Raw genomic sequence first — 21887 nt, forward strand, 5'->3', positions numbered from 1 at the left:
CACCATTAGAATTCCAAACTTCACGTACCAGCCTTGCAACGACATGCCTACGCGCCTACGCTTTGCCCGTCTGAAAGACCAAAAAGCTGGAAAACTTCCGAAGCATGTGGGGAGTGGTGTCAAGGATCCTTCTTGAAACCAGCGGACTACAGGAATGACTAATATACTCTTACGGTAGGTGCCGTGGCGCATAAGAGGAATGACTGTGCTCAGCGGTACAGATTAATGACATAATACTATAAATATCCGAGCCGAGCTTGGACAGCTACCGGAAGAGTAGTTAGACAGGTTAGCACTAATATTGTTTGTACAGATGCATCACATGACTTAACATCTGAGATGAGCTTGGACAGCTATCAGGAGAGCAGTTATACAGGGTAGCGATAACTGGTTGTAAACACGTGTCACATGACATTCATATAATTTTAAGTGAAATTCTTAGGAGAAGGTGGAATCTGGAGCAGGGATAGAACACAGAGGAGCTCATTTGTCTGCAATGAGCTTGACAACTGTCTCCAGCAGCCTACTGCCCCTGCACAGAAGCCAATGACTGAAAGGAGGAACTGAAGCTCAGAGACACAGCAGACGGAGGTGCTCAGTGTGACACAGGGAACACTAACGACTGCCAGGTCATGGAGTCTGGGACTAGGGCAGTTCTGAGCTTCAGGTGAATGAGGGATTGGGGAATACTCACGTTGATGATCGAATCCTTGAACTTGATATGAAGTCTGTAATTGGACATGGCGATGATAGCGTCAACAGCTCGCCCTAGATACTCCACCCCTTCCCCCTGGAGAACTGGGAATGGCACCTTGGGGAGAGACAAACAGGGAGAGAGAATGAGAAACTCTCAGATGCTTGAGATGGTGCTATAATAAATAATGTTACATTTATATAGTGCCTTTCACAAACCCAAGGTCACTTATATAAGTGGAGCAAACCCAACATAGACCATACAGAAGAGATACACTTTATTCCTTTCCATGGGGAAATTGCCTTAATTTCATGTCCCATCCTGCTGTCCATGAGAGACAGACATAAACAGGTGAGAATAAAGCTTGTGGAAACGGTGCAGGGTCAGCCAGCCTACAGCGCCCCTGAAGCAATTGGGAGTTAAGGGTCTTTCTCAGGGGCCCAACGGTAGCATGAGTCTAACCAATGATATTCTGATCATGGGCTGCTTGGTTTATCAGAGTGGGAGTTGGTGACAGCACTGCAATTAAGTAAACTGAGGTGATTAATGAAACTGTGTTGAGCGTTGGTGAATATTAACAGCCTGTTCCTTTAGAAAGGAGTTTGTGTTAACACCATCATCTATTAGCAGCTGGTCACATGTACACCTTGCACACACAGGTCATTTAGTGAGAGGCAGCAAGAGCAGTGGGCCAGACACACCTTGAGGTGCTCACAGGTAAAATGTGCTGGAAAGCAGTTTCTCTCAACAGGCATAAGGGTTCAAGGACAACACATGATTACTCATTTGGAACCCAGCTGCCTTAAGGGGTCTCACAAACATCACATTACCAACAAGTACAGCACGGCCTGTGACACCTAGCTAATGGAAGGGCTCTTCTTCATGGTTGTCGGGATTGAACAAGACCAGGGGGAGCAGACTGATCGGTATCCATTAAACGGGCCTCCGAACACTGACATAACCCCAAGAGTGAGCGATAAGGATTAAAAAAACAAAACAAAACAAAAAAAACAAAAGCAAGATGGGGAACTCCAGAATTACACAGAATATCACTAAACCTCAGGGCATCATTTGACCAACTCTGAACCTCATTTGTGTCGGTCAGTGGTTTTGAAAGTACACACCAGTACACAGATTGTTCACTATAATGGTTTAACCGGAAGACATGGCTAAGGATGGCTACCCTCAGGTGCCTTCCTATTGGGGCAGTGCCGCATTAATTGCAGCCTCATTAATTCTGAAAGTGAACCGTTTGAATCAATAAAGTTGCATACTGGCGACGATGCATCACTGCAGGGAAAAACCACTGACTTGGAGTGCCTTGCCTTTACAGCAGAGATTAAAGCATCTCAGCACTGTGCCCTGGTCCACCTGGAAGGCAGGGGTGCGGGGGAGGTGCTGGCATGATGCAGATCACGAGAGGGGCCAGAAGCCTTTGCCTGGCGCGAGACCTCCCTACAAATCCAGCAGCCACAGTATACACATGCTGACCTGGTATCATCAGAATTGAGGGCAAGCTCACCTCCCTCAGGGAGTGCCCCCAGCCCAGCCAGCGACCCACAGGACACTCCGTCACGATTGAGCCCAGCACACGCAGGCAGGCATACAGATCAAAGGAGTGACTAATGAATTCTATTGAGCGTCGTGACTGAGGGCTGCGGCAGTTGGTGCAGCCAAGGCAGGCTGCAGACCGGGGACGCGTGAGAGACACACCACCCCGTGCCTCACAACACACTGAATTGACACAATCATGCAAGGCATTTCCAGAACATTCCAGAATGCCAGTGGTGTCCAAATGGAAAAAGGGTGTAGTCAAGCTTGGGGGAAGCGCTGTCTGAATCATCACTTTTATTTTTTTGGGGCTGCCTTCTCAGATAGACATGAACGCATAAGACTGAAGACAGCAAAGATAAGTTCAATTAGACATAACATTTTGAATATTTCAATAACTACATTCTCTGGCCTTGACACCGCATGTGCTAAAGCTGCAACCACCCTATTTGAAGCATTTACCATGGTTAACCAGTCAGAACTGATGTCCTTAATTTTATCTTCAAATTCATCTACTTGTCTGCGATGGGTTGGCCTCCCATCCTGGGTTGTTCCCTGTCTCGTGCCCATAGCTTCCGGGATAGGCTCCGGATCCCCCGCGACCCAGTAGGATAAGCGGGTTGGAAGATGGATGGATGGATTCATCTACTTGTATGCTAGACCCTGTTCCAACAAAATTATTCAGAGATGATCCCGGCATTGATTGAACCGCTACTACCAATAGTCAGCTCCTCAATCAGCACCAGCCATCTACCAAAATCTCTTAAACTTGCAGTAATTAAACCTCTATTGAAGAAGCCAAACTTGGATCCCTTGGAAATGATCAATTATAGACCAATCTCTAATCTACCATTTATCTGAGAGAGTTGTAGCTAGTCAACTAACAATTTCTGCAGGATAATCAGATTTATGAGAATTTTCAGTCTGGGTTTAGTGCTCATCATAGCACAGAGACTGCTTTACTGAAGGTAGTAAATGACTTTCTCCTATCTGCTGACCAAGGCTGTGCCTCGCTCCTAGTGCTGCTTGACCTTAGTGCTGCTTTTGATACTACAGTCCATGCCATTCTCCTACACAGGTTTGAACATACTGTAAGCATAAGGGGAGTGGCACTCTCTTGATTTAAATCTTACCTCTCAGACTGCTATCAGTATGTGAATTTAAATAGTGATTCCTCAGAACGTGTCAAGGTCAGATACGGAGTGCCACAAGGTTCAGTATTAGTTCCCCTACTATTTTCACTATACATGTTACCTTTAGGCCTAGTTATTCGTAAGCATGGAGTTAGATTCCAATGCTTTGCAGATGATATACAATTATACATATCAGCCAAACCAGAAGATAAACATTCTTCCATTCTCTGAAGTTGCTGTCTAATTCACATCAAAAAGTGGATGTCAGACAACTTCCTCCAGTTAAACCTAGACAAGACTGAGGTTCTTCTTACTGGCACTAAAGCCACCAGAAGTAAACTATCGGACATCAGTCAATCTGGATGGACTACCTATTACACCAAGTACTGTTGTTAAAAACCTTGGTGTTATTCTAGATTTTGATCTTTTGTTTGATGTACATGCTTCAAACATTAGCCGTACCACCTACTTTCACCTGTGTAATACTGTTAGGAAACACGCTTTCCTTTCAAGATGCAGAGAAATTGGTTCATGCGTTTATTACCTCCAGGTTCGATTACTGTAATGTCTTATTCTCCGGCTGTCCAAATAGGTCATTAAATAAACTCTAGCTAGTCCAGAATGCAGCAGTCAGAGTCCTCACCAAAACTAAAAAATATGATCATATTATCCCAATTTTATCTTCATTACACTAGCTGACAGTTAGATTTCGTGTTGACTACAAAATACTGCTCTTAACCTATAAAGCTGTAAATGGTTTTGCACCGCAGTATGCGAGTGACCTCATTTGCAACTACATTCCAAATCGTACACTTAGATCACAAGATGCAAGTCTTCTATCCATACTCAGAATAAAGAGTGTTACTTTTGGGAGAAGAGCATTTGCTCATAAAGGACCACAGTTATGGAATAAACTTCCTATTAGTGTTCGGCACTCAGACACAATCTCTGCTTTTATGTCAAGGCTTAAGAAGTACCTCTTTAGCCAGTCTTTTTGATAGTAAAATCCCCTGTTCTAAGGTGAATGGGAAATCTGGAGGTTCAAGGTTATTTGAGATTAAAGGTGAAAGGAGGGGATTGGTGCTGTCGTCCTGCCACTCTCGCCGATCACTTAAGCTGTTAACGGTAGGTTGGCTTGACGCCAAAACCCCTGGAAACCATCATGTCTGTGCTTCCTTCTAGGTCTCTCTTTTAGCCAGGCTGCCATAGTTACTTTAGTGCTGCCGGAGGTTAGGTTAGGGGTAGGGCAATAACTCTTCTCCATCTTCTCTTTTCCGAGCTGTTCCCGAGCCGACACTACACCGTGTGAACCCTCACCTGGACTCCTAGAGATAACTACATGAAACCAACTGGGACTTTAAAACTATATGAACTCAAATTAATGTCAAAATATGTGCAGTTCCATGGTCCCCGATCGCCCAAAGGAGGATGGGGTACCCTTCCGAGTCTAAGTTCCTCTCAAGGTTTCTTCCTGCTAGAGGGAGTTTTTCCTTGCCACTGTTGCCTCAAGCTTGCTTGGTGGAGTTCTGGCCGGTTAAATGAAAAGTGCTTTGTGATAATGACTGTTGCTAAAAGCGCTTTATAAATAAAATTGAACTGAATTGAATTAAAAGACTGAAATCACTATAGGTATCAAAAAGGGCAACTAGCATTAAAATGTGGACACTTCAATAAGCAGGAAGAAAGGTCAAAACAAGAATTTACATCTAGAATAATCCGTACCACAAAATCTATTTGCAAAACTGTCAATATCAATGTCCATCTAATTGCATGATATCCTGAGTTTGCAGAAAGAGAACTGCCTGGAAAGTCAATGGTGCAACCACAAAGACTGCATAGCTACAGAAAGAGGGAGAGCAAGACTGAGTGAGTAAGACTGAGACAAAGGGAGAGAGAGAGGAGTGAGATTTAAAAGCTCATTTGATCACCAAACTGGAATTTGCCAGCAGCTGATTCCTCACCCTGGCTGAGGGACATTCCAGTGCAGGTTTAGAAAAGCGCCCAACACCAGCATGTTCAGAAAGCAGCCCTTCCCAATGCCTGCTGGAAATGCCCCCATCTGATCCACTTCCCCTGCATGCAGCCCTCCAAGTGTTTTTAGCTCAAAATACAATAAAACATGCCAAACAAAAGTCTTTTTTTAAACAGAAAAGGGGTGATTCATCTTTATTAACACATTAAGCCATTCATGATAGCAACCACATGATGGCCTTGCGAATATGTTTCATTTGGGTGCACATGACGTGTCAGTGAACTCAGCTGCCGTGTGCTCTTGTTCCTTGAAAGGACCCATAGCTTGCGGTGACCCATTGGGAGCTCTGTTTCTGCGCGGTGGAAGATGAAAGCGTGAGGCTGGTGTTATGCATCAGGAAACTCCCCACCCGCCAGGAAGATTCCTAGAGTGACACCTATGATCTAAAATATAAAAGTGACTAAGCATTCGAACAGGGCCCACTACACAGTGAACTTCTGAGGAGGACAGTTACTTAATAACAAGGCTGCAGTAATTCCCTTTAGGTATGTAACTATAAATGACTAACAGCCATCTGGTTTGAGTCATAATAAAACACATATATATACATATATATATATATATATATATACACATATATATATACACATATATATATATATATATATATATACACATATATATATACACATATATATATACACATATATATATATATATATATATACACATATATATATATATATATATATACACATATATATATACACATATATATATACATATATACACATATATATATACACATATATATATATACACATATATATATATATATATATATATATACACATATATATATATATATATATATATACACATATATATATATATATATATATATATAATAAAAATAAATAAATAAATAAATAAATAAATAAATAAATAAAGGCACCAGCCGCTACTTGCTGAAGGATGGGGACCTTTGGAAGTCTTATAGAAAATGTAAATGGAACACAGACGCAACCTCGCCACCCAAATACTCCCTGAGCCATGCTAAACCTTAAGCTAAACTGCCCTATGAAGTCACACATTCTCCAAATCACCATTAACCTTTCCAGAAATCATTCACAAGCCCAAAGTCTGTCCATGCTGCAGAGAAACTCCCTCTCATCACATCTTGCAGGCATTATTTGGGGGCAAACTGGGACACTGGCAAACAGTCAGAAAATGTATTCACTAGTGTGTCATGAAGGAAACGTCATCAGAAAACAAGAACTGGCCTGGTAATGCAGACAGGAAAGACAAACGGGGTAGTGACCCAATAAAACTGCAGGAATCACCCCCACCCCTCCACCCCTAGTGGAGAAGCTGCCATCATGCAAGGAGGGCTCTGGGTCAAAAGGAAGAGCCAGGTGGGGACCTACCTGTAGATTTTCATCTTCCTTCACCAGCTCCTTCTGGGGGAACAGGTCCTTTGCCTGAATGTACTCCAGGCTGGGCGGTCCGTCCTCACCCTGGCAGAGAGGCATACATTCAGAAAACTCCAACAAAGAGGCACACACAACCTGAACACTACTATGTGTTCTACTATGACTCAAAGTTCACATGTTGCAGAATTTTCTTTACTGGATTACTTTGAAAAAACCACAAACTTCAAAATAGACCCCTTTAAACCAGGTGGTGCATGTGACCAGCAGATTACTGCGCAGCCTGGAATCCATGGTCACAGAGGAACGAGACCCATCGCAAACCCAGATTAAACATTGACTCCATGTTGTGCAACACACGAGCCACGTTCACTGAGGTGAAGGACTTTATGCTGGAACGGCAAGGATCGGCACCACGGCCCGCAGCACGTTCTCACTGGCCTTTTTCTGAGAAGGGGGTGGCAGGCGACTCTCCAAATGTCACGTAACTGCAAGAGCAGGAAGAACACGGGGCAATACAAAATACTGACAGAATGAAAGAGATGGAGGATTATAGAGCCAGTGGAGTAAGCTACTTCATTAACTGATTAAATATCCTGCGGTTAGGCACTAACAACCTATTGCAGTATGGCTATGGTAAGTCCAATAACCTGATCACCACAATGAAACCCTGACTCAAGGAGAGCAGATGCCTGACACAGGGTTAGTAGGGTTGTGCGTCTGGGGTGGGGTCCAGTGACCAGGCACATAGGACCCGGCGGAGACCCAGCATTGTCTCACTCACAGTGTCTGCCGTTGCCTCCAGACCAATCCTGTTATAGGAGGGATGTAACACACCCTGGCACGGGGGGGGTGCTTTAACCAACAAGCAGGTGCAGTGAAATAGATACCCTCACCCCCAACCACTGAAAAACCAAAGGTTAGAGGCACACATGGGTATGCTCCATCTCCTGACTGCTCTGGGGAGGGGGGCTGAAGTGCCAAGACCCGAAGAAAAGAACAAGGGCCCTCTCACCCCACCTCCCAACAAGGAACCAAAAATCTGCTGTCCCTGCATCCCACACAATAAGCCAGTTCACAATTTAGATGCTACTAAAGGTGGTGTGGGTCACAATTGTAACCTTATATTATGCTGATTCTGAACTACGACGTCTGTTCTGACAACAGGCATTTTAATACACTTTTCTTCAAAAATCATAAGGTGAGCATTGCCATGGACAACACTGAGGAGAAAAAAAATTGTCTGGGCATGACTGGGGATGCAGCTTAGCGTCTGACAAACTGTTCAAATCTTCACATCTGAGATGTCGGAGAGGTTCAAGATGGGAAATAACTGCAATCTAGCATGAGCCTGCATTAGGGAGCCGGGAGGGGACCCAGACGGACATCTAACAGAAACAGTTGCCGTGGACAGTGGCACAGTCACGACACGGCGAGATGACTGGCCGCTGCACCCTTTATTAGCAATGCGGTCGGCAGGTGTACCACCCCCGCCATTTTGCCTGATGTTTCAAGATGAGCAGGAGTGAAGGTAGTGAGCACCCAGGAAGTCTGGCTACATAAGCAAGCTCACCTCAACAAGAACAGCCAAGCACTGACTTGTCATTGATTTGAACAGCTCTCTTATTAGGGATTTGCCATATTTGTACATATCATAGTTCTCGCTCCAAAACTAACTTTAAGCCCAGCACCCTGGTGACAGTGTTGATGCCACGCTCAGAACAATGCTAACACTTGTTACTGGTCTAGAAGTTCAGCCAAGCTACACTCTACACTAGCTGGCTCCTTGACAACTGTATGCTTGTCATGTGCTATTTGCCTTTCTTGTACGTTGGTTTGGACAAAAGCATCCATCCATCCATCCATTTTCCAAACTGCTTATCCTACTGGGTCGCGGGGGGTCCGTAGCCTATCCCGGAAGCAATGGACACGAGGCAGGGAACAACCCAGGATGGGGGGCCAGCCCATCACAGGGCACACACACACACCATTCACTCACACATGCATACCTATGGGCAATTTAGCAACTCCAATTAGCCTCAGAATGTTTTTGGACTGTGGGGGGAAATCGGAGTATGAACATGCAAACTCATGAGACCCAGGCGAAGACTCGAACCAGGGTCTGTGTAGGTGTGAGGCTTGGACAAAAGCATCTACTAGATAAATACATGCAATGTAAAAATGAGCACTATTTCAACTTGTGGTTACAACAGCTAATGGGGGGGGGGGCAAATTGAAAGTGAGAATCCTCCAGATGGCTGTACCTTGAGGGCAATAGAGGCGTGACCTAGCACATACACTTGCACAAACTCATCTCTTGCAAGCTTTCTACAGACCACTGACGGGTTTCGTTTTGAAAGACAGCATGTAATAACACAATACGTTTGACATTGCTGTTGCAGAATGAGGCCGAGTGATGCGTTGTGCTGTCAGAGTGGGAGGGATTCTTTGGGAAGAGGGTTTCTTCTGCGAGGGTGTGTACGGGGGGGGGGGGGGGTAATTTCTGGAGCACATAAAAAATGGTCCGCCAGCGTGCTCGTCATTAGTCCTTTCAATGAGGCAAAGGAGTCACATAAGTGGGCTGAAGCTCAACAGGGTCAAGGAAGCAAACACCCCTTCCCTGCCTGCCACTAAAAGAGAAAACCCTACCTCTGGGCACCAATACAATCCACATCACCTCACCAAAGCCCAACACAGAGATCCTGCCCCAAAGAGATTTAAGGCAGTTAGCTTCAAGATGCCTCTGTTCCCTGGTTGGGAGGGTCATCAAGTGAACAGCAAAGGCAGCTGGGTATGATTGGGCCACTCACTGAGGCAAAAGGTTCAGTCATGCTGATGCTTTGACAAGTAATCTCACATGCTACAAATGTCTGGCTCAGAGAAGTCTCGCTGCTGTACCCGATTCAGAAAAGTTTTCAGCACAAAACACAGCAGATTGAAGGGTGACGCCTGTGAAGACCTATATCTCCGATTATCTTTCACTTCAAATGAAATGTCACAAATAACAATTTTTCACCAGCTACTTGGTCACAAAAGATCCTCATAAAAGTGCATGAAAGAGACAAGAAACTTCCAAGCACCTACTGTAGAGGTTCAAAACATGGACGATTTTCAGGTCACACTTGAAGGCCTCAGCAGCCACATCATTACCCAAAAGGTCAACATATGAACCTGTGTGTACAAGACAGAGCAGCAGAGAGCAGGCACTGTAGCTTTAAGGAGCAAAGGTGGACAAACAGGATGGAGTTGCATAATTCGTTATCACAGGAATGCGGGATGACATCGTGAACAAAGGTGCAGAGGGGAACCGACATTAACACGGCCCAGAACAACAACCACAAGTAAACTAAAGAATGAGTTGGCCTCATGTGCTTCATGTCCCGAAGGGTTTAACTACCAACTGATATAAACGACCAAGGTTATACTTACGCCAAAAAGGCAAATAAATTAAAATCAGGTGAAATAATTGCACAGGCAAAGAACTACCCCCCATCATGCGGCCAACCACCCCAGAATGAAACATGGATTCTAAAAATTATTCTAACAATTAAATCATTTGTTCACCTCTTTGAGCACCTGAGTCACACTGCACTGAGAAGCCCCACAACATAAAACAGACTTTCCAGTATGTTTGGGGAGATGAGGAAGTCCATAAAGAGGTGCTAGCCAGTGCTGGAGGCAGAATTGCGCAAAAAAAAAAAAATGAATGAATGAAAAAATGGAAAAGTGAAATTCAGTTTCACTTTTGTTGTTTGATGCAGTGGCTCAGGAATCATCATCATCATCATCATCTTATTTATTTATTAACAATAGCAACAATAATACCAAACAGACCCCCATGTTATGGAACACCATGTAGCATCCTGCCCAGTGTGGCATCAACACCGCCACCAGGATGCTGGGTTTAATTTAACCTCTCAACAGGAATTAGGGTATCAGATATGCCACCTCTCCAGCTGACACACCTGCCAATGCCTTACCCCTGACAGCGCCCCTGTCGGTCACCTGTCCTGCTTAAGTGGGGCGGGTGAGAGGCAACACACTCAAACGCTATTCCTCCCATTCCAGCACAATTAAATATTCAGCTATTCCCTCACAAATGCTTACAAAACATAAGACAAAAGTCTGGATCTTATTTTTACAGCTTGACGTTTACTGTAGTTCAGGGTCAGGACATTAACATGCAAATTTTTGGTTATAACTACCAGCTTCTTAACCTCAGTGTTACCTGCTGATGTACATGTGACGTAGTGAATAAGCAGAAAATGCAGCATCTGCTTTACCTTTTTTGGATACCAAAAGGCTGTGGTAAAACCCACAATGGGTTCTTTCTGACTAAGGGGCATAAATGTGACTGCGGCTCCTTCCCCTTGGGTCTTCAGCTGGTAGCCTCCACTTGGTAAACAAGCCCAGATTAAACTGCTGTTACCAAGCTTTCTATATTTCTATATACATACATATACACACATATATATACATACACATACACATACATATATATATACACACATACATACACATACATATATATATACACACATACATACACATACATACATATATATACACACATACACATACATACATATATATACGTGTATGTGTATGTGTGTATATACGTATATATACACATATATATATATACATACACACGTATATATACACACGTATATATATACACATACACACACATACACACATACATATATACATACACACACACACATACATATATACATACACACACACATATACATATACATATATATACATATACATATACATATATATATACATATACACATATACACATATATACATATACACATATATACATATACATATATATATACATATATACATATACATATATATATATACATACACATATATATATACACATACACATATACATATATACACATACACATATACATATATACATACACATACACATATATATATATACATACACATATATATATATACATACACATATACATATATATATATACATATATACATACATATACACATATACATATATACATATATACATATACATATATACATATATACATATATACATATACATATATACATATATACACATATATACATATACACACATATATACATATACATATATACATATACATATATACATATACATATATACATATACATATACACATATACATATATACATATACATATACATATACATATACATATACATATATATATATACATATACATATATATATATACATATACATATATATATACACATATACATATATATATACATATACATATATACACACACACACACACACACACACACACACACACACACACACACACATATACACATAGCATCACATTGGGGCCTGTGGGGCATTCCTCTATGGAAAGGTTAGTTGAACTGACAACTCCTAAATGTCCCCAGATACGTGAATTCAGCCCTGGGCTGAAGGGCACAAACGGGCCAATTTCTATAAGCTACACCTGTGGCTCGTCCAGATGTCACCCACTTCCCGCCCAGCAGAGGTCCCCCTGGAGTTGAAGCAGAGACAGGATGACCTGTTCCAGTTGCTTTCTGCTTCGTCATTCCCCTCTCCCAGAGCAAAATCAAAATTACCTCAATCATCTGAAGAGCCCCTGCTTTTTAATGAAAATCTCTAAAGAGTTAAGAGCAATCTGCTGGTACATGCTGTCCCCCCCCAACCCAGCAATGCAGAGCACTTGTATAAAAATCTCATCTCGACTTCACCCTCCGATCACGCTCATATACATTCCCTCAGACATCAGTATAAATTTCTAATTTACTAAAACAGAAATGAATCCCTTTTTCAGCGTGCAAATCCACGCTGTATTAAAATGGGGAGCGGTGACAGGTGCAAGATGGACAACCACGGCCAGACATCACACCAGCACAGCCGTGCTCTGGTTGCTATGGAGACTTCCTCAAAGACGACGCTGTTTGTTGGCAAAAATCATCGTCCCTCGCTCACCAGGAAGCTGCATCCGATTAATCTGACTAGCACTTTGATGTAGATTAGAATGTCCCGGATTAATAAATCAGTGTCTCACTGCAGATTGAGAGACCAGGATAAACAATCGAGACATGGGAGCATGGGGACATCCAAGCTTTAACAGACAGGACAGGCAGGCAAATGAAGAAAACCCAGGAGGGTAATAAACTGGAGTTACTGGTTCATTTAGAGACCTTCTGAAAAGTCACATGTCTATGGGAGCCTGACAGTCCCCAGTCCATTTAAAAACCTGCAGACTGGGCAAAGTAAAAAAAAAAAAAAAAAAAAAAAAAAAAAAAAAAAAAAAACAGAACTTCTCCATTCTCTTTTGCCTTTTTGCACTTATCCCTGTTACCAATAAGAAAAAAGGATTCATGTATAAATTCACTTTAAGACTTCATTTTCCTGATGTTTAGAATATACATATGAACTGCAGAAAAAATAACACAAAGAACATGCTCCTGTTTGATCCACATTAAAATTAAAACGGGAGAGTGCTCTCTGAGAAAGCGACGGCCACTCAGTACCAGTAGGCATCACTGACTAGCTTTAGATTAAGGACTGCAAGTTATTCCCTGATACCAGCATCTGACAGCACTAACTTTAAATGCGGTAGTCAGTCATCTTATAGAGGCTCCTGGTAGAGTACAATGACCCACAGTCGGTTTTTCCAGGACCTAAATATTTAAAGGGCCAGAGCGGGTTCAGCACCTTGCAGAGTCATGCCCTAATGCCTGTCAGGTTGGTTAGCACACTTTGGCACCCGGAACAAGCTGCGGCCAGACCTGCCCCATGGCTGGCATCAGATACATTCACACTGCAGCCGGATACCTGGTCAGCTGCAGCACAGACCGATTCCTCTAAAATCAAGTTCCTGGAGAAAATTGAAGTAGTGCTTTAGCTGCTATATTTCACATGTTTGGGGGAAGCAGTTTGGTGTAGATTTTGACTCCAGGGTTTATTCTAATGGTCGACGTTCTAAGCCAAAACAGCCGAAGATGCAACTTCACAAAAGGACCATTGAGCAGCACCACTAATAAATCAAGTCACATGGAGTCAAGACAACAGCGTTGAAGGAAAGACCTATGTCAAGACCAGGGGAGGGACCCCCCCCCCCCCAGAGATGCAGGCCATTATTTACAGATACAGAACTACCACTGAAAAAGACAACACCATGGGGTCTGGGGGGTTGTGATCAATGCCTTTGTGTAGAGCCTGTAGACAGCACAGTGTTAGGGACAGCGTCACTTCCACACAGAACAGATGGGGTCTGGGCTGCCTGAAGCATCCCCCCAAGGGACAGACTCGGCTCCCCTGCTGTGGGGGGCAAATAAATCACATGCAATATGGCAACCGATCGGGGAGAAAAATGTGACCCAGAAAAGATTAAAAATGGGGTAAGGTTCCTTAATGGCAGTTTGGTGCTAGTGTTCAGATAAGGTCACCCCTGAACCCCAAACCGGGGTAAGGGGTGGGAGGCAGCCACACACTCGATGAGAAACTGGCAGGAAATAATGGACCATCCATCTCCAAGCAGACTGCACCCGGAACCCCAGCAGGTAGCATGCTGCTAGTCTTGATGTCTGGGTTAATGCTAAGGGGTGCAGCGGTTCCCCTGCCAGCCTACCGTGCACAGAAGAATGTGAACGGCGGTCATGCAAAGCTGCCATCCATTAGCAGGCTTGATAATAGATCACTGTCACAGTATGAGCAGCCAAGAGCAGGTCGCCATAAAACAATCTGACTATGAGGGGGCCTGCTTGAGGACCCCCAGGCCTGTGTGACAGCCACACCTAACCCTAACCTTAACCCCCACCAAATCGCACCCTTTCAGACAATACCGTGAAACTGACAGCACCACCAGCAGAATTTTAATGCTATACAGCACAGATCTGAGAAGGGCATTTGGGGCAGCAACTGAACATATCTGGTACCTTCCATCTTGCACAATTGTGACCGTAAGGGATGGCCACTGCAGGCTATAGAAAATTGCTGTTTTTGAGGATGGCAACCAAGCTGCTTGTTTTAGAAGGCCAAACACTTCCCGGATCCATAACGATCAGGCTCCTGCCCTTTTTTTTTTTTTTTTTTTGGGGGGGGGGGGGGGGGGGGCAGTCAGAGGACAGCACGCACTGTGCCAGTGGCAGGCATGCAGAGATGCAGAGATGAGTCCTTCTTAGCATGGGTTACTCTCTGTACCGTACCACCCAACCTCATCGTTAAATACAAAGGATGAATTAACATGCATCCTGCTGTGCTATTGCCTTTAAAAAACAGCTACACCTTAAAAAAAATAAAAAAAGACACCTTTAAAAATTTGCAATGCCTTTAAAAGGACCATCGCATTTTAAGTGACACTATACCACACCTTCATGTGCCTTACCAGCTGGCAGAACAAAAAAAAGCCACCCACCCAACTGATTTCAGGATATGAACCATGGAGACTTGCACCCCTATCCACAAAGTCAGTTCGATTGGGGTGGGGGGGGGGGGGGGGCTTGGAGATAACTGCACCTCAATGGTGCACTGCCTATTACTTTACTAATTAACAGCCTGCAGTACTCACATGTTCAAACAACACCCTCCCCCACTTCTCACAGAACAGGACAGCCAGAAACAGAGAGAGAGAGTGAGAGAGAGAGACACACAGAGAGACAGAGAGCAAGAGACACTCACAAAGCAGTTCAGCATGGAGCAGGAGACACGGGCAGCCAGGCTCATGGTGGGGAGATGGGCTTCACCGGAGAGACCAGCAGCCAACGGAGCAGCAGAACCGGGACACGCAGCACCGGCCAGAGCATCATTCCGTGCAGCAGCATCCCCCCCACCCCACCCCACACACAGACAGACAGGCAGGCAGGCAGAGCTGCAAAACCACCACTCCTTAATTCCTCAAATCCTCCATTCACCTGGCAGGCAAAAGGAAAAAAATGAAAAAAGAAAACAAAAGAATCCGTCTGGAGGTCGCCTGCGTGGCTTGGGAAGAACGCAGGGTTGCTTCGGCTGCTATGCGACAAGGCAGAACAACCCCCCCCCCCGTTTACACGCAAAGGAGGACGGAGCAGAAGCAGGTGTACCGGCCACAGCGTACCGAATGAAGGACGTGGACAGAGCCGGAGCTTTGGGGCGGGATGCTCAGAGGTAAGCTCCACCCCTTCCCCTCCCCTTATCTCACAAGCTGCTTCTTTTTCTTGCCCGGTTCCTCCCCACCCCCCCACCCAATCCGCATCCCCGGCGATGAGGCTGCCGTGTGGAAGACACAGGCAGGAAGGCAGAGGTTTCCTTGCAGGCGCTCGACAAGGGGGAGGGGGCCCCATGGATCTGCAAATGCAGCATACGAACAGAGGGAGGAGGCTGCGGCTGCCTCACGCCCTGTGGTCATCTGCAGCTGCACTGGGGGGTGGAGCTGCTCATGTCAACAAGCGGTCACGTTGTGAAAGGATTGAGGAGGGGGGGGGGGGGCAGGGAAGTGATGCACAGGGCTACGGTGACACAGCATTCTACAGCTTTTCCTGCTCAGATCTCTCTCTCCCTTTTGCTCTTTCCTTTCCTCACCCCAATGAGTCACTGCCTGGGCAGACTGCACATGCCATGCTGCGGAGGTCCGGCGCCTCCAGATGGTCGGGATGGGATGGCCAAGCAGCACGACACTGAGTTCGCTGCGACCGTGAGGCACCAACATCTGTGCCCCCCACCACAACTCCTCAGAAGGTGTATCGACCCATGTTCATACAGACGCCCTGTGGAGCCCGACCTTCATCTTTAAGACCCAGACATAATGATGTCAGGGGTCCCAACAGAATCAGTCTTGGTGAATCACGGTCTGGAAAGCTGAAGGGGGAGAGCAAACCGGACATGCCCCCGTACTGCCAGGTACTGACTACCCGATGACTACTGCTCTGCGACTGATACTGCAAACAGCACAGGTCGACAAGACGATTATCGAACTGGATCGAGGCGGTTTTCTGTCTCTATGGCAGCTGGACTACCCTGCCTGGTCTGAAGATGGACTGCTAACTTTACTCCCTTGGGGCTGGCAGCCGAAACACCCAGAGCTCGGCTCCTCTATATTTGGAAATGAGTGCTGCCTAGGGACTTGAATGTCCGAGTGCTTGGGGAGATCACCCCTACCTACCCCCTACTTACTCTAAATGCAAAACACCTTCCCTGATGCTTGTCAACTCAAAATCCAGCCCCCGCTACAGCTCCCTGTAACCAAGACCCTGGGTCTATGCCCATTTGCAAACTGACTCATGTTAGGGGGGGAGCAACTCCAGAAATAGCTCAAATCAATCATCCTTCTGCCACTTGCCTGCCAGACCACCAACCCCGGAGCAACGTGGGGTCCAGACAGATCGCACTCTGCAGAATAGCTGAACCTAGAAGCTCAGAAAAGCAGAGTCCTCTTTACTCCAGTCCAGACCCAGACCCTCTAAGATGTGCTGCAATATCTGTAGAGGACTGATCAATCATCCACGTTTCTCACATGACATGAAGTCTTTATAAAAAAAAAACTTAAACCCCTGCTCACGTGTGTGTTCCTCCTGGTATGAGCCGAACACGCCAAAGCCCAACAATACTGGCCGTAAGATCCAGTGGGATCAGACGTCATCCAGCTTTCCCTCACATATCACCGTTGTCAGCTTTTTTGCTGATATAAAAGGAAAAAGCTAATGAATGTGAATAATTTATCCAGCTACTATTTCTTTCTGGTCAACACCTGGAAAAGGAACCCATACAGTGCTGAGCAAAGGGACACTATCAAAAGAGGAGGGAGCTCCGATATGTCCCCAGCTCCCGGACCAAAGCAAGCCCAGTGGGGAACGCTACACCTCCATCTCTGACTGTGAAAACATCTGTTTTCTCAGCCCCTGCAGACTGGGGAGGAGAAACTGGACACACCTGGCGGGCCAGGGGGTTATCAGTATACACCAACAACATCTATGTTGTCTCTACTGGCTGGAAAACAGTTAGTCACTGGGCTGTTAGCCACTTAGAATTCCTTTTAGCGTCAGAACCCAAATGAAGCACCCTGTTTATTATTCTACGGGTTCCCTGCTGGAAAGCCAACAAATTAAGCGAGACGTGCCATAAATCACAGCTCGTCTACAGATAAAAACGTCATGGGTTTCATGTCAGGTCGCTCATAATAAAACAGCCAAGAGGATAAGCATTAGTGCCGCTGCTCCAGGGATGTCCCAATTATTTTAAAAACGTGACATTTTGTAATTGAACAGTTTTTGCATTTATGCTTCAGCCAGGAACCACAACAGCGGATTTCTTTTTTTTTTGGAATGGTATAATCAATACAAATTTCCACAAAAATCCAATTGAGCCAAAATGCTGTATTCACAAGCCACCAGTCCATGCAGCAGAGCTGCACATTCCTTGTGACTAACTCCACTTTCACCACCAGGGGGCATCACCTCAGGCTTTCACACCACTGGTCCTTTGAGGAAATTTGCTTTTGGACAGTGTTTACCCATGTGTTTCCCCTCCTGTGATCTATGAAGGCTTGAAGTTTCCGTGCTTTAGCTTTCTGGGGCATCGTGGCAGAAAGGTTTTTGAGAGAGGCTTATGTAGGGGTCTTCTTAAAGGATTTTAATAACGGGTGTTTGACGGACTGGAGGCAATAAGATAAGAAAAATCTGTATTTCTTGTCATTTTTTACAGTCAGACAAGTTCAAATGCAAACATGCATATATAAATGTATGCATACAAATAAATTCCATTTAGTGCTAAAATTTTAGCGACAGTGGCTGGTGAACAGCAAGCAGAGGAAGCCAGACAGGGTGGACGTATAACACACAATCCCCACATGGTGGCAGCAGTGAGACCCCCCGAACCCCCACAGAGGTACAGCACTCTCACCATGGTTCCAGTCAGTGATAGGAATGTGTGCTCTCGGCGCCAGGCCTCTTCCGCTCCGTCCTGCTCCACCGTCAGCAGCTTCCTGTCAAGGGAGGAGGAGACAGAAGACCACTAAGGAATAAGGAACACCAGTTAATCACACCACCTCAGATGAGGAAGCTCCACCCACTATTCCAATTGAGGCTCCAGCCAGCCATGACTAGTTACACCGTGTCAAACCAGCCGCTTGCTAAACCAGCCAAGTGGAAACCAGAATATGGCATGTAAATATCCTTACATGTCAGAATGAGAAACTAAGCTGAAGGTGAGAGGGAGATAAAGAGTTCTGGCACTACTATATTCCAGCACCAACGGCAAAAGTCAGGGGCACTATGACCTACGAGGCAGCAGGCCAGCTTTTTGTAAAACCTCAAAAGATCCACGTGCTGGCCCGACCGCACATTGCACCATACCAGCCCGGTTTGGTTTACATTTACCATAAAAATTGGGTTCTTTATACGATCCAAAGTGGCCGCTGATTCTGCATGATCTCAGCTACGGGAGCATTAGCCATTAGTGCCCGCTCCCTAACAGGGCTGATGCAGGCCAGCCGTTGGGGACTAGATGACACCCACCCAGCATTGTCATGTCCTGAAGCTGGACTGTTCACACATGTCACTACCAGTATCCCAAAGCAAGGAGAGGCAAGAGATGCTGGGCACATAGACAAGGTGGAACAAAATGTCATCAAAATGGCAGCGACAGTTCAATCAGTACAGACCATCCATCAAGGGCTGGCTGAAGGCACCCCAGCTCCCCAAATATGATGTTTTGTGGAAACATCACCACTGCACAGGTTCACTTGGTTGCTCACAACTGTATTTCACAGACTTTATTTCATACAAAAATTTCTACAGATTCACCTACAAAGGGGACTTTACAGAAGAATCTTTTACAATAAAATGGGACATTAACATTATGGAAATGATTATCTGCATAAAAACTTAAAGAAAATTACTTTGATCAATAAACAGTATATCAAATACATCTAGTTAAGTCCGCACTGGGCAACACTGGTGGAGAGTTTGGCATTATGGTGAATGGTTATGGTAACGACAGGCAAACCAAACCAAACCACCAACCATTGTCATGAGCATGAGGAGCTTTGCCAGAACAAGGCAAACCCGCATGTTTCACAAAATATGTTATTTGCTGAGACTGGAAAACTCAAGGCACAGTACAAGGGTCAGATGTGTGTCTGTGCGTGTGTGGAGGTGACGCTAAAATGAGAATAATTGAGACATTGAGTTATCGGTTAAAAAAATATCAGACCCATTTCTAATGCAGTAAAGCCAAGTAGACCAATCAGTCAGCGCCAGTCACTCAGAGGAGGAGTTAGTTAACGTTACAGTAATGTGTATTTACGGGGCTCACTACCGGTATCAAGCCGCCCAAATGCAAAAATGAAGCGGAGTTACGGAACAGGAAACCCCACGTTTCGCGACTCGCAGGTGGGAAAACTGGCAGCCGAATGGAATGACGAAAGCATAACGTACATTAACAGCAATATATTGTACACGCAGGCTGCTGGGGTGAGTGCGGAAAGGTCTGAAACCCCGTCCCGATGCCCACCGATAAATACTAACCCGCTTAGGAGGACGCATGAGCGCTGATACACATTAACATCAATATGCACGCAGCAGTATACAATCCTTCATTGCCCGTTTATGCATTAAAAACATCACATGCAGGAACCGCCCAGCTACTGGACCATGGAAATGCAAATACTACCGCGAATATGTCCCTAGTATTATATATATCTTAACGTACCGCAAAGTCAATCTTAAAATGAACTTAAGCAGTGTTCTAAACTCTTCCACATCTGGTGTGACATTCCTGCTTTCGGACTCAAGAAATCTTACGGCAAATGAATACTTCTCCAATATAAACCTAAAATGACATACATCAAAGGCGCTGGGGTTCCTCACCCTACAGGCTATTTACAAGCTAAAAAAGTTACATACATGTGTGTGCAGACTAGTCACGAATTGAAAATCTTACTCCAGCCTGACCAAAGTTGACAACACTGATTTAAGAAAAAAAAATCTGTATCAATAAACCTGCCGCGATTGACGTCCGAGTTACTCTGACAGCGAGACACGCTGGCATTTCTGGAAAGGAACTACAGAAACTTTTCACTAACAAGAGCATGCCACGAAACACAAGAGTCGTACATCACACCGAAGCAGTACTATATTACGTACAAAGCTGTGATCACTTAAATGCGATGCCGGTCCTACTGCAGCAATCCCGACCAGGAAGGAGGTTGACTACCTTGTGCAGGTCCCGCGGCCGCTTCCTTGCAAAGTTTTTGTAAGCACACTCGTATGAAAACGTGCGACTCGACACAGAATTAAAGCCTTCGCTATTCAAGGAGTTTGCCATTCAAAGGCGACGGACCCACCCCCTGTTCCCGGGGAAGGCAGAACAGCGTGCTCTACGTGACTGTGCCGTGCATCGCCGTGCGCGGCCGAGCCTAGCCGAGCAACACCGAGTCTAACCGAGGGGCCGCCGGCGCTCACGCTTTCTAGCTGGGGGCGGTAGTTTCTTCAGGCGGTAGTTTAAACAAATCAAACGGCCGCCCGTTTGTTAAGGCCTTGTAGCTGAAATATTTACCGCATTAGGAGACGGAGCTGCAGGTATCACATGCAGATTGATCACATCTAAATGTGCGACGAACTTCTTAGGGGTTTTTCGGTCTAGTCTAATATCTAACTGGCAACATCCATTAATATGTTATCGAAAAACAGCATGGCGGATTATCAAAAACAATCTTGTTTGCATCATGTACCATCGCGCTAACCGGGAAGAAAGCCGTTAAGTGTATGAAATGAAACACCGTGATCCCGGTCTTCTTAGATGGTGAAGAATAGCGATAAGATGCAGCGATAAAACGTCTAAATCATTCTAAGGAAAAATAAGGATCAGCATTCTTCTTTTTCATGTGCCAGTACTTCTAGAAACACTGCACGGCGGAAGCTGCAAATACGCGGTCATGTACTACAGTGCATGTCAGCTAAAGACGCAGCGAGTTATTGAGGGGGACTAAGCTTTGTCACACTAAAAAAGGGGAACCAACTTGCAGGCAGGGGAGGGGGCCTCATCCTAGACTGTGGTGTAGCAGAAAAAGCAGGAGGTCTGTGTGGCAGGGTTGTTGTG

The 21887-nt window shown here is 45.0% G+C and overlaps 1 protein-coding gene across 1 annotated transcript in view; it reads right to left on the reverse strand.

Annotated features, from left to right (window-relative positions):
* The window catches only part of mtmr4 (myotubularin related protein 4), a 35046-nt gene extending 13871 nt beyond the window's left edge, over positions 1-21175 (reverse strand). Inside the window, 4 exon segments of the mRNA XM_049017410.1 lie at positions 695-811; positions 6778-6867; positions 18690-18771; positions 21133-21175. Coding sequence (XP_048873367.1) covers positions 695-811; positions 6778-6867; positions 18690-18692 — 210 coding nt within the window. The 5' untranslated portion in view covers positions 18693-18771; positions 21133-21175.
* Positions 21176-21887: the final 712 nt, after the last annotated feature.

This window comes from Brienomyrus brachyistius, chromosome 6, assembly GCF_023856365.1.
Source record: "Brienomyrus brachyistius isolate T26 chromosome 6, BBRACH_0.4, whole genome shotgun sequence".
Lineage (NCBI taxonomy): Eukaryota > Metazoa > Chordata > Actinopteri > Osteoglossiformes > Mormyridae > Brienomyrus > Brienomyrus brachyistius.